This window comes from Triticum aestivum, chromosome 5D, assembly GCF_018294505.1.
Source record: "Triticum aestivum cultivar Chinese Spring chromosome 5D, IWGSC CS RefSeq v2.1, whole genome shotgun sequence".
In the NCBI taxonomy this organism is placed as follows: Eukaryota; Viridiplantae; Streptophyta; class Magnoliopsida; order Poales; family Poaceae; genus Triticum; species Triticum aestivum.
In genome coordinates this window covers 491,532-505,871 of record NC_057808.1, presented here as the reverse complement: position 1 = coordinate 505,871, position 14,340 = coordinate 491,532, and the positions used below count along the sequence as shown (strand labels likewise).

The following is a 14,340-nucleotide window of genomic DNA, read 5'->3' as shown; positions in this document are numbered from 1 at the left end:
AAACGTGTTTTGTGTGTCGGCGTTATACGGGGTCTAATAGAGATGCTCTAAGTCTTTCACAGCTCCCGGAAGCAAAACTAGCTGCTAGAGTGCATTGTTCCGTCATCCAATTTTGACCGAGTCAACAATTTCTCAAAGCTCTCTCATCCAATTCTTTTATTCTATACACTATGCTTCTTAATTTTTGAAGGCCCATAATTAATTGAGGTATTCAATTTAGATTTGGGTCATCCAGTTTTGACCTGGTCAACAATTTCTCAAGCTACCCCATTCAATTCTTTTAGTTCACTATGTTCCCTGATTTTGAAGCTCTTTCATTCAGGTATTCAATTTTGTATTTGGTTTACGATTTTAACTGTGCCAATGATTTTTCAAGTCAATCACCAGCAACCGGCTTATAACAACATAATAATCCGGTGCACCTTCCCACCACCTGGAAAAAGAAGTGTCATCATGTGATATTGTAGCACTAATATAGTATATATGCAGCCATCGACACAAAAATTTCCCCACATAAATATAGCTTGGTTAGTGTATAACACATAATCACACCAGGAAAGGCCCACCAAATCAACGCGTTATAAATAAATAAACATAAAACACACTATCGTCTCCCGCACCGGCCAAACTAAATATCCCATCAGTTTCAAATATAAGGGGTATTAGTATTTTAGAAAGTCAAAATTATTTATCTTTGACCAAGTTCAAAGAAAAAATATCGACATCCATAATATTAAACAAAAAAGGTATAGAAATTCATTTCGTGATGAATCTAAAAATACTGATTTGATATTATGGTTTTTGACATATTTTTGTATAAATTTAATCAAATTGAAAAGGTTTGCCTTTTCAAAAAGGCAGTATACCTTATATGTTTAAATAGAGTGATTATTTGTTGAGAAACCCAACAACACGAACGACGTAACAAAGCGCGTCCAACCTTTCTAGTTCAGATGATTTTCAAAAGAAAAGTACTGATGGTCCTCCATGATGCATGGCCATGTCAGAAGTAGATCAGTAGAATTTTATCAGGAATGACCCCGTGCATGCCTTCCTCATAACATTTACTTGAACCATCGAAAATAAAGCTTTCTAGCTAATCCCTTGGCACCAATTTGTGGTTGGGTAAAAATAAGGAGGAATGGCCACCGTGCACCCAGATCGACATGCATGTCACTTACAACGTGGGGTTGTCCATGTATCTCTCACGGCCACACTTTTTTCTCCTAAGCATGCTATTTAACCGGACAATGGCCAGAACTCCATCCAGAAACCATCATCTCCTCATCAACAACCTCCTTCTCAACCCGTCATACGTACCTTGTGGAAGTAGTCTCAAGAAAGAATGGCGCTGAATACTAGGAATGCAATCGTTGCCGTTCTCCTCCTCGTCGTGATGGTCGTGGCGGTCTCAACACCAGCAGTAACTGCCCAAGAGGACTGCTGGGACAAATGTTTCAAGGACTGCAAGGCAAAAATGGCAATGGAAGTGTGCAACCAAAAGTGCATTGACTTTTGCAAGTATCAAGCTGGAGCCGGAGAATATGTTAAGATGGCTGGCGATAAACTCAAGGAGGCCAAAACTGCCTCTCCAGAACAGGCCACTAAACTCAAGAATGAAGCTACCACCTACTTAGAACGTGCCAAAGTCCTCAGCGATAAAGCCGTGACCCCGTGAGTGTGAGTGCGCGCTCTTTTGTCTATCGGTGTCGCTGCTGTTATGGTGTCTATGGATGTTTTATTTATTTACTATTAAATTGTCGCGGTTGCATCCCATATTTTTTGGTTTCTTTCATTTTTGTCTCTTTGTTAACAGACCGTCTTTTGTATTATGACGACATGCTTGTTCCGGTGACTCCCTTTCTCTGTTTTTATTGTCGAGATTACTCATGTATAATGGTTTTCCATTGATTTGGATACATAATAATAAAGATTCTTGCTTCCTTTTTAATGCCATATTCTCCTATTTTATCTGCATGCAACAAGGATTGGAAACTTGAGGATGTGTGAAAACAATCTGTCTACATTCAACAACAATTTAGGCACGCATATTCTAGAAAAGTATCCGTGCAAGTTGTTGCACCTTTTTTCAGAAAATGTTGTTCATATATATCTAAAAAACTATCACCCTGGCATTCACATGTTTTCCTAAAAACATCATGTAAGTTGCCTGTGCGTTGTAAAAGAAGAAATGGAAAACACCAGGAAACCACATAAATTAAACAGTTTTTCCTAGGAAATACTCGCACGCGAAAACATGGTGGCTGAGAAAAAACAGGGCATCTATAATCCCCACAGCCACAGAGGCAATCGCGCTTAATCTTATTATTATTTTCAAGACCGATTGTTTCGACCGGCTCAAGACCGATGCACCGCGGTCTGGATAAACAGAATATTTCCAGTCCGGTTGGGGAAAAAACAACTGTACCGCTAAAATTACACAAGAGGGTTATGCAAAGAAGTGGTAGCCCAGTGCGAAAATTTCTTGTTACATTTTTTTCTCTTTTGAGAACCCGTTACCAAATAGGAAAACTTGGCACCTCACATTCCGTCTTGGAATATTTTCGTTTCTGCTAAAGGAAGAGAGAACCTGGCACCACACATCCTGCCAGGGAATATCTTCACCTTTGCAGTTTCATCAGGGAGTATTTTCAGTTTTGGCATTTGAACCTGAGGTGATTTAGGTGGAACAAATTGCCTCTGCCCACAACATTATTATTTTCTAGTTCATTACACATTCAGTTAGGCTCTATCTATACCGGCCCATTGTCTTGGATTTTCAGAATGTGTTAATCGGTTGCTCCATTCTGCAATACATCTGAACAAGAGACACAGGTTTTTCTTTTCTTTCGAACTGGGGCTCATCCAGCTTCCATTTGATACTGTTAATGGAAACAACACCATACAAGCTTGATAGAGCTCTATATGGACTGAAACAGGCTCCCAGGACATGGTACTCACGACTAAGTCAGAAACTGCAAACACTTGTTTTCGTTCCTTCAAAATTTGACACATCCTTGTTCATTTACAATAAGTCAAATACCACTATATTTGTTCTTATTTACGTTGATGATATCATTGTCGCAAGTTCATCTGATGAAGCTGTGACAGGTTTGTTAAAGGAGCTGAGTGCTGAGTTTGCCCTTAAGGATCCGGGAGAACTACATTTCTTTCTAGGAGTTGAAGTTAAAAAACATGGAGACAGTCTTCATCTCTCTCAGGAAAAGTACGTCACTGATCTGGTAAGGAGAGTTGGATTGCAAGGATATAAGCATGCACCAACACCACTATCTAGTACAAAAAAACTGTCACTTGCTGAGGGAGAACCCTTGAGTGCGGAAGATAGTACCAGATATAGAAGTTTAGTGGGAGCACTTCAGTACATAACTTTAACAAGGCCTGATATTTATTTTGCTGTCAATAAAGTATGTCAGTTTCTTCATGCTCCCACCAAAATTCATTGGACTGCTGCAAAACGCATAGTGAGATATGTGAAAGATACTATGAATCTTAGTCTTACCTTCAACAAATCCTCTTCCACTCTTGTTAGTGCTTTTTCTGAATCTAACTGGGCAGGATGTCCAGATGACAGACGCTCCACCAGATAGACTTCCACTTTGTTCGAGAAAGGGTAGCTAATAAGCAATTGGAGATCCGTTTTGTGCATTCACGAGATCAGGTTGCAGATGGACTCACAAGGCATTACCTACAAGGAGTCTTGAGGAATTCAAGCGTAATCTCAACTTAACCAAGTTGTGATTAAGGGAGGGTGTCAAACGACACATATTGCATCGTGTGATAGCCGGCTCCACTCCTTGTAACCGAAGACTATAGGTAGGGATAGAGATAGGTAGTTTATATTCTCTGTTATCTCTTGTAACTAGATATCTCTTCCTTCCTTCCCAAGTCTGTAATCCCAACAACTTGTATGTTGTCCAAGGAGTGGCGCCCCTGGTTATATAACATGCAAGCGTCGCCCAGAGCTAGGGTACGGCGTTTCCCGCAGGGCTCATCCAGGTTCCATTTGATGATGTTAATGGAAACAACATCATAAACGCACAAAATGCAACAAAATGCTAAATCAGAAGCCTCCACACGCGGGCTACTAAAAGGTGATTTTGACACCTTTCTAGGAGGGCTAGCAAGGTGGGTACAAGTGAGTACGTAGTTAGCATTTTGGGCCGTGTGGATGTGGAGTTCTTGCATGTAACCATCTTGTAAGAATACTGTGGATGGGGTCGTTTCCCTCCTTATTTAATACATGATACACACACTCGTGCGATGTCTAGAAAAAAGCCTCCACTAATGCCAGGAAAAACCCACTGAAAAGCACGCTATCATGTCGACAAACATCCTTATGAGGCGAAAAAAACCTGGCGAGACTCTGACGGAGTAGCAAAGGTGCCCACACATCAACGTCTATACCTGACGCAATAGGCAAACAAATGAATGAAATGATGCAGTCGTTTGAACCTCAAAACGCAGTCTTTCAGAATCTCAAGACTGATGCCTTCGACCAGCTCAAGACCAGCTGAAGGAGTTGGATCAAGAAAGTGCCCTTTAGTTTGTGGTCGGCCTACACCACCCTGTGCAGGATCACGGAAGGAAATCTGTTGGGGCAAAACCTTGCCCTAGCTCTTCCTTGAGTCTACCTCTCCCTCTCTGTCACCTCACTCTAGCATAAGCTGATCAGAGGAAGAAGAAAGCGAAGAGTTCTTTTGAGAACTCGTGCGGGAATATTTTCCTGGCACCTCACTTTCGTCCGGGAATATTTCCGGTTCTGCTGAAGAAAGAGAGAACCTGGCACCACACATCCTGTCGGGGAATATCTTCACCTTTGCAGTTTCATCAGGGAGTATTTTCAGTTTTGACATTTGAACCTCAGGTGATTTAGGGGCAACAAATTGCCTATGCCCACAACATGATGATTTTCTAGTTCATTACACATTCGGTTATGCACTATCTACATACATTGTCTTGGATTTTCAAAATATGTTAATCCGTTGCTCCATTCTGTAATACATCTGAATGTTTTTCTTTTCTTTTGAACTGGGGCTCGTCCAGCTTCCATTTGACACTGTTAATGAAAACAACACCATACACGCACACAACGCAACAAATGGGAAATGAGAAGCCTCCAATAATGCATGCATGCATGCCGAAGCAGTGTGATCGCGTACGAATCTCCACAGGTTTGCATCTATCTATGACGAGGCCACCCAGGAAGAGCGGAGGATTAAGGCCTTGAGCGTCGGGGTCTACTGCTGAATGTTAATTAGGCTTAGCAAAAATCTGGTAAAACAAATAGGCGTCCCTTGATTACCTACCTCGAAAAAAGAAAAGCTGCTTACGTTGCGAGCTCGAGTGGCCAAACAAAACACGACTAATTTAAAACGGCAAACCTACACCTACTACTAGTATATATAGACACTCCAAGCGGCGGCGCCACCGTACCGGCGGAGAAAGAGAGAGAGGAGCCGGGGGAAACCAAGAGGAGTCAAGGCAGCATCGCAGGGGGTATGTATGTCCCTTCAAAAGCTGGCGAGCGTAAACAATTTAATTCAAATTTAAACTAAACTCAAACTATAAAAGTTTTCAAACAATAAAAATAAAATGTTCAAAAGGTAGCGAATAAATCATGGTAATAATGGTGGAGAAAGCCTATTTTTATAAAATACTTAAATGCACTAAGCTCATTAAAACAGTAGCTAAAACCACAAATCAAAAGCCTTTTGTTTTTTATAAAATAATAAACTATTTTATTTTGGGGTAAAACATTTTGTGGCAGAGGGTTATGTTGTCGCACCAATCTAGGAATTTACTTTATAACTTATTTATAAAACTATAATAAATTTAAAACTGTAATAAGAACATAACAGAAAATAAGTAAAAAGGAAAAGAGAAAACAAAAATAAAAAGAAAAAGGAAAGAAAGGCCCCCTCGATCAACTGGGCTAACTGGCCGCCGAACCGGCCGGCCCACCCCGCCACAAAGACCAAGGGCCGCAAATGGAGACTGGAGCTCACAACAATCCCTCGTTGACCGGCCCACGAATGCGACGCAGAGGTGAATTCCATTCTGTAGCGCAAAAAATTCCCAGCAATGTAGCTGCTCACAGGATTCAATTTATCGCGAGTTTTATAAGAACAATTGCGGCCGCGCTATTTATTGCAAGAAAAACTGTACGATTCACTTTATAGCTTAAAACTTTGAATTTCTTGAATACAGTTTGGGAAAACGTGATTTTTTTTTTGGAAAAATGTGAACAGCATTTGAATGTTCTCAGATTTCAAAAAAAGTTCAGAAACATGTACAAAAAGTACGTCTATTGAAAAAAGTTCACACAATCAAAACAAGTTCAGGTATTAAAAAAAATGTTCTGGACAACATGAAGTTGAAAAAGTTCATGAAATTTCGAAATAAGTTCAATGATTTGAAAAGAAAAGTTCATCAAATATGAAAAAAAAGGTTTGCCGAGTTTGATAAAAGTTCATTAATTTTGAAAAGAGTTCATCAAAATGAAAAAAAATTCTTCAAACTGTAGAAAAAGTCCATCAAACTTGAAAAAAGGTTCACAGAATTTGATGAAATGTTCATCAACTTTGAAAAACGTTCATCAAATTTTAAGCAAAGTTCACCAAATTTTGAAAATATTTCATATAATTGGAAGAAAAGTTCATAAATTTTGAAGAAAAATTTCACGAATTTTAAAACAGTTCATCGAACTAGGTAGAGGTAAAAGGAAAAAGGAAAATGTGAAAAGTGAAAAGAAGAAAGGGAAAAGATAAAAGAAGAAGAAAAGGAGCAAAAGATGGAACGAGAAGGTCGGCTGTTCGAGTCGCCAACGTGTGCCCCGCGTTTTTCTTGTTCTGAATCTATATCTATGCTATTATTAAAAGAGCGAACTTAATTTATTCTAAACCCACACTACAAAGTATGCACAGGATAAGTAGAACCCTTAGATCAAATTAACTTAAACACATCCGCCGTCTACATCACGTTAATGGTCTGCCAACCAGATCAACGACTGAGATGAAATGTTCTGCCAATCCTATTAGGGCTCCGCGGCCCCGCCCGCCCGCAGCAAGCGGATCGATTCCACCTGCCTCCCCCTCCCTCTTCTCTCCTCGCTGCCGCTACAGGACGCCGCAGGGCTCGCTCTCATCCCTCCAGCAGCGTCGGCACCGCGGGACGCAACGGGCTTGACTTGCATCGGCGGCGCCGGTGTCCCTCTCCTCCATCGAGCGGCGGCGCGGGACGTAGCGGGCTAAATCTGCGTTGGCGGCAGCGGCGGCGGCGACGGGTTCCGCTCCTCCTCACGCCGCCCCTCTCCTTTTCCTTGCTTTCTTGGCCCCGCGGAGAGGGAGACGCCCTTGGTTCATGGCCTCTTCTCTAGGGCCAGGTGGTGGCTAGAGGAAAGGGGAGGCGGAAGAAATCCGCCCGCACACTCTCGCCGTCTCGCTCTACCTGATGGTGTTGTATGGTCTGTCGGACAAGGGAACCCGGTTGCTGGCTGATGTCAAACGCCTTCTCCCTGAGATCATGATCCCCAGGTGTGTGGTGACCTTACCTGAGTACTTGGTTTTTCTGGTTCAGAACATGTGTGCTCAATCTAAGTGCTCAAATGTGAGGTTGCAAGTAGATGCTTGTTCTTTTTTTCTCCATAGAAACTCTCGGAATGGATGAATGCATAGTATTTCTGAGCTTTCTAAACTCTAGGAACCACTGAAAATTTTGGCATTGCAAGACAAATATAGTGTTGTGTTTATGCATCCTCATTTGGCAAGAGTTCATATATTACTTACTATTTGTCTCTGTATGACAGTACTCGCATTAGTTGATGCAGAATATGTCTATGTTTTATCAACGAGTTATAATAAGATTTCACACTCCTGTAGACTAAATCAACACCACTTGGTGGGATCTGACTCTGGTGGGATGGAACATGGAAAGCTATTGGCCGCTTGCAGTCTCACAATCTGTCAGACGCACAAGTGGAGTTTTGTTTGGCAATGCTTTTCTATTGAGCATATTAAGATTGCCATTTGTCTATATTTTTTATTAAGAAATGACGAATCATTTAGTACGAATTTGTAACTGGTTCAAGTACATGACTGTCAATATACGGTGTGTTCGACAACACATCTTCTGTCAAGTTGCTGGGAATGTTGCCTGTGCCCCGTGGCACTGTCACAATATTGGATTCATGCATTTGATGCCCTCTTGGATCCAGGTTTGAATAAAACCAAATGTGTTCCTTTAAATTGCGTAGTTGCCTGGTTGCTTTTTGCAAATGAAAAATGTGTTCCTTTCATTTTGTGTATGTACTTGTTTTTCTGTAACCTATCATCATTTTCTTCTCTTTTTTTGCGCTGAAATAAAATGCATTCTTTCATACCAAAAAATTTCAAGAGCACACGAACTGCACACATGTCCTTCCTTTTTTAATCTGCAGCCGCTTGCTTTGATTATTATTTTTGGAAGGGTGTATGCGAGTATACGTCACAAAGGTAACACCGATCTGGTTCACACTTGTTATTTTTTTCTTCTTGGTAATTTTTAGTTCTTTTAATCTTCTATTTTTTTTGTACCACTATTCTGGATTGCAACCTTTTCTTTAACAGGGAGAGGTGCCAAATTTTCAGTCAATTATAGCGTGAATTGCATAGCCTGCAACATTTGCCTATAGCCATAGAATCTATGATCCCACAAGGGCTATCTCTATGAGCTAAACAATTACAGTACAAGACACACTCGAATTCAGACTTTAGAGCCTCATGAGCAATGTTTTGAGAGCTTGTTGATGATCTGCTTGGTTCTCGCAAAATTGGGACGTGTTGGATGGTCTATGTGAGGCTATCTAAAGAAAATTCCTCTTAATTAGGTTTTGGTTGTATGATGGAATTTGATTAGATAAGAACCCACATCTGGCGGCATCGTCCGTCTCATGGCGCCCCCCATCTCGCTGTTGTCCCGTCTCATGGCGTCCAATAACCAAAGGTATTTTTTTTCAATTGCTATTATTTCTTTGCTGGTAATATCTATTATTGTAAATGGCGTGATCTGATGATGTATCCTAGATACAGTTCAATTAATTAAATGATGCCTGTACAATATGATCTGTAGTATAGCCAGCTCTATTTTTTTTGGAAAAGGAGGCTTGCCCCCGCCTCTGCATCGGAACGATGCATGCAGTCATCTTATTAAAAAGTCTCGAAGTAGCACAAAGTCATAAAAGTATTACAGCTTGGGAGCAAAAAGGAAAATAAATGTGAATGCTCAATATCACAACCGGTATGACAACGTAAAGGACAAGCTCCCTAGACTCCTATCCTGTTATGCGACCGCCATCCAAACTGGTTGAATATAGCCCATGCTACCATCTTCCACTAGTTGCACCCAGTAACCAATGGCTCCCTGGAGTCCGTAGGAGTGAGTAAGGACCACGTATGGATCCATGCATGCGGTAGCTCTGAAAATGACCTGCAAGAAAGTTAAAATATGTTGTTTGTTAAAAATCATATCATTCCTGCAATTCCATATAGCCCATATAAGCGCACATATTCCAATCCGAATACGAGCCGTAGTAATATGATCAACCCTAACTAACCACGTCCCAAATAACGATTCAATGTTAACTGAAGGAGTAATATTAAAGGCTATATGGATCTTTTTCCAAAGCAATTTCGCGAGTGGGCACTCTATGAACAAGTGTTGTATTGTTTCATCATGATCACAAAAACAACAACGTGAACTACTACGCACCGCCTCTTTAATAAGTTATCTTTGCTGAGGATCACTTGCTTGTGTACGAACCACATAAATTTTTTAATACGCAATGGAACCTTAACCTTCCAAATATGTAACGATCTCGAGATTGGGCCATAATTAATTAGATCCATGTAAAAAGATTTTACCGTAAACACCCCATTTCTAGCTAACTTCTAGTGCATCGAATCGGGTTGGTCGAATAATTGAACATCTATCAATCTTCGTACCAAGTGCATCCAGGCATTCCATCGCTCACCAACTAACGCTCGTCTGAACTGAACATTCAAGGGAATCGATTGAAATATTGTGCCTACGTAATCTCCTTACGTTGCACAATGTTATATAGGGTGGGGTATTGTATGGCTAGTGGCGTCTCCCCTAACCACGTATCCTCCCAAAATCTTGTTGACATCCCATTGCCAACCAAGAATTTGACCCTACGAAAGAACAAATCTTTCGTTCGCACGAGTCCCTTCTAGAATGGCGAGTCAGTTGGTCTCGCGGTGACCTGAGCTAGCGTTTTCGATTGTAGATACTTGTTGCATAGTATTTGTGCTCATATACCCTCCGGCTCTGTCTCTAACCTGTAGAGCCATTTACTCATAAGACATTTATTCTTGATTTCAAGGTTTTCAACACCAAGACCCCCCTGGTCCTTGGGTCGGCATAAAACATCCTATCGTGTAAGACCGTATTTCTTCTTGGCCTCATCTGACTGCCAGAAGAATCGAGATCGAAAGAAATCAAGTCTCTTCCGCACCCCTTTCGGTACCTCAAAGAAAGATAGTAGGAACATCGGCATACTAGTAAGTACTGAGTTGATCAGCACTAGCCGACCTCCATACGACATTAGCTTGCCCTTCCAGCAACTAAGCTTTTTTTCAATTCGATCTTCTATGCACTTCCATTCTTTATTAGATAGCTTACGGTGATGAATCGATATGCCCAAATAACTGAAGGGCAAAGAACCTAATTCACAACCAAACAAATGTCTATATGTGTCTTGCTCTTCTTTGGCCTTACCAAAGCAGAAAAACTCGCTCTTGTGAAAGTTTATTTTTAATCTAGACAAATGTTCGAAGAGACATAATATGAGTTTCATATTCCGCGCTTTTGCAATGCCATGTTCCATGAAAAGGATAGTGTCGTCAGCGTACTGTAAAATGGAGACTCCCCCATCGACCAGATGAGGGACAAGTCCATCCACTTGACCGTTTTCCTTGGCCCTGCCTATAAGAATAGTCAACATATCAGCCACTATATTAAAAAGGAGAGGAGACATTGAATCCCCTTGTCTCAATCCCTTGTGTGCCTGAAAATAGTGACCAATATCATCGTTAACCTTGATTCGGACACTACCTTTTTGGACTAGAGAACCCACTTGGTTCCGCCATGCCTCATTAAAACCTTTCATGCGCATTGCCTGCTGAAGGAAAGGCCATTTAACTTTATCATATGCCTTCTCGAAATCCACTTTGAAGATAACCCCATCTAGCTTCTTCGAATGAATTTCATGCAGCGTTTCATGCAGGACGACGACCCCTTCAAGAATGTGTCTCCCAGGCATGAAAGCTGTCTGGCTCGGTTGTGAAGGAAATATGCCCTAGAGGCAATAATAAAGTTGTTATTTTATATTTCCTTATATCATGATAAATGTTTATTATTCATGCTAGAATTGTATTAACCAGAAACTTGATACATGTGTGGATACATAGACAAAACACAGTGTCCCTAGTAAGCCTCTATTAGACTAGCTCATTAATCAAAGATGGTTAAGTTTCCTAACCATAGACATGTGTTGTCATTTGATGAATGGGATCACATTATTAGGAGAATGACGTGATGGAAAAGACCCATCTGTTAGCTTAGCATAATGATCGTTAAGTTTTATTGCTATTGCTTTCTTCATGGCATACACATATTCCTTTGACTATGAAATTATGCAACTCCCGAATACCGGAGGAATACCTTGTGTGCTATCAAACGTCACAACGTAACTAGGTGATTATAAAGATGCTCTATAGGTATCTCTGAAGGTGTTTGTTGGGTTGGCATAGATCGAGATTAGTATTTGTCACTCCGAGTATCGGAGAGGTATCTCTGGGCCCTCTCGGTAATGCACATCATAAGAAGCCTTGCAAGCAATGTGACTAATGAGTTAGTTGCGGGATGATGCATTAAAGAACAAGTAAAGAGACTTGCCGGTAACGAGATTGAACTAGGTATGAAGATACCGACGATCGAATCCCGGGCAAGTAACATACCGATGACAAAGGGAATAACGTATGTTGTCATAACGGTTCGACTGATAAAGATCTTCGTAGAATATATGGGAGCCAATATGAGCATCTAGGTTCCGCTATTGGTTATTGACCGGAGAGGTGTCTCGGTCATGTCTACATAGTTCTTGAACCCATAGTTGACGAAACAACAAACTTGACGAAACACCGTTGTGGTTTTGATGCGTAGGTAAGAACGGTTCTTACTAGAAGCCCGTAGCAGCCACGTAAAACTTGCAACAACAAAGTAGAGGACGTCTAACTTGTTTTTGCAGGGCATGTTGTGATGTGATATGGTCAAGACATGATGTGATATACGTTGTTGTATGAGATGATCATGTTTTGTAGAAGTTATCGGCAACTGGCAGGAGCCTTATAGTTGTCGCTTTATTGTATGAAATGCAAACGCCATGTAATTGCTTTACTTTATCACTATGCGTTAGCGATAGTTGTAGAAGCCATAGTTGGCGACATGACCACGACGCTTCGATGGAGATCGAGGTGTCAAGCCGGTGACGATGGAGATCATGACGGTGCTTTGGAGATGGAGATCAAAGGCACAAGATGACGATGGCCATATCATATCACATATTGTGATTGCATGTGATGTTTATCTTTTATACATCTTATTTTGCTTAGTACGGCGGTAGCATTATAAGATGATCCCTTACTAAAATTTCAAGGTATACGTGTTCTCCCTGTGTATGCACCATTGCGACAGTTCATCGTGCCGAGACACCACGTGATGATCAGGCGTGATAAGCTCTACTTCACATACAATGGGTGCAAGACAGTTTTGCACGTGCGGAATACTTTGGTTAAACTTGACGAGCCTAGCATGTACATACATAGCCTCGGAACACTGGAGACCGAATGGTCGAACGTGAATCATATAGTAGATATGATCAACATAGAGATGTTCACCATTGAAAACTACACCATCTCACGTGATGATCGGACATGGTTTAGTTGATTTGGATAATGTGATCATTTAGATGACTCGAGGGATGTCTATCTAAGTGGGAGTTCTTAAGTAATTTGATTAATTGAACTTTAATTTATCATGAACTTAGTCCTGATAGTATTTGCAAATTATGTTGTAGATCAATAGCTCGCGTTGCAGCTCCCCTATGTTTTTTGATACGTTCCTAGAGAAAACTAAGTTGAAATATGATAGTAGCAATGATGAAGACTGGGTCCGTGATCTGAGGATTATCCTCATTGCTGCACAGAAAAATTATGTCCTTGATGCACCACTAGGTGACAGACCTGCAGGAGCATATGTAGACGTTATAAACGTTTTGACAAGCTCGATATGATGACTACTTGATAGTTTAGTGCGCCATGCTTTACGGCTTAGAACCGAGACTTCAAAAACGTTTTGAACGCCATGGAGCTCATGAAATGTTCCAAGAGCTGGAATTGGTATTTCAGACTCATGCCCGAGTCGAGAGGTATGAGATCTCTGACAAGTACTTTGCCTACAAGATGGAGGAGAATAGCTCAACCAGTGAGCATGTGCTTAGAATGTCTGAGTACTACAAATCAGTTGAATCAAGTGGGAGTTAATCTTCCAGATAAGATAGCGATTGACAGAGTTCTCTAGTCACAATCACCAAGTTACTGGAACTTTATGATGAACTATAATATGCAAGGGATAATGAAAACGATTCCCGAGCTGTTCGTGATGCTGAAATCTGATGTCTCCTACGCAACTTTATTCTTGTAGACACATGTTGGGCCTCCAAGCGCAGAGTTTTGTAGGACAGTAGCAATTTTCCCTCAAGTGGATGACCTAAGGTTTATCAATCAGTGGGAGGCGTAGGATGAAGATAGTCTCTCTCAAACGACCCTGCAACCAAATACAAGAAATCTCTTGTGTCCCCAACATACCCAACACAATGGCAAATTGTATAGGTGCACTAGTTCGGCGAAGAGATGGTGATAAAAGTGTAATATGGATGGTAGAAATATATTTTTATAATCTGAATAAATAAAAACAGCAAGGTAGCAAATAGTAAACAGGCACAAAAACGGTATCGCAATGCTTGAAAACAAGGCCTAGGGTTCGTAGTTTCACTAGTGCAATCTCTCAACAGTGCTAATATAATTGGATCATATAACCATCCCTCAAAGTGCGATGAAGAATCACTCCAAAGTTCCTATCTAGCGGAGAACATAAGACAGAATTGTTTGTAGGGTACAAAACCACCTCAAAGCTATTCTTTCCGTTCGATCTATTCAAGAGTTCGTACTAAAATAACACAAAGCTTTTCTTTCTGTTTGATCT

At 40.9% G+C, this 14,340-nt stretch overlaps 1 protein-coding gene across 1 annotated transcript; it reads left to right on the top strand.

Annotated features, from left to right (window-relative positions):
* Positions 1–1,280: 1,280 nt before the first annotated feature.
* LOC123124025 (uncharacterized) lies at positions 1,281–1,951 on the top strand. Its single transcript, XM_044544729.1, has one exon. It carries the CDS (start codon positions 1,346–1,348, stop codon positions 1,676–1,678), a length of 333 nt encoding a protein of 110 aa, XP_044400664.1. The 5' UTR covers positions 1,281–1,345; the 3' UTR covers positions 1,679–1,951.
* The last annotated feature ends 12,389 nt before the right edge of the window (positions 1,952–14,340 follow it).

Bases quoted from the DNA above. Each gene is read 5' to 3' on its own strand.
- LOC123124025 (XM_044544729.1), top strand. From the start codon at position 1,346: ATGGCGCTGAATACTAGGAATGCAATCGTTGCCGTTCTCCTCCTCGTC.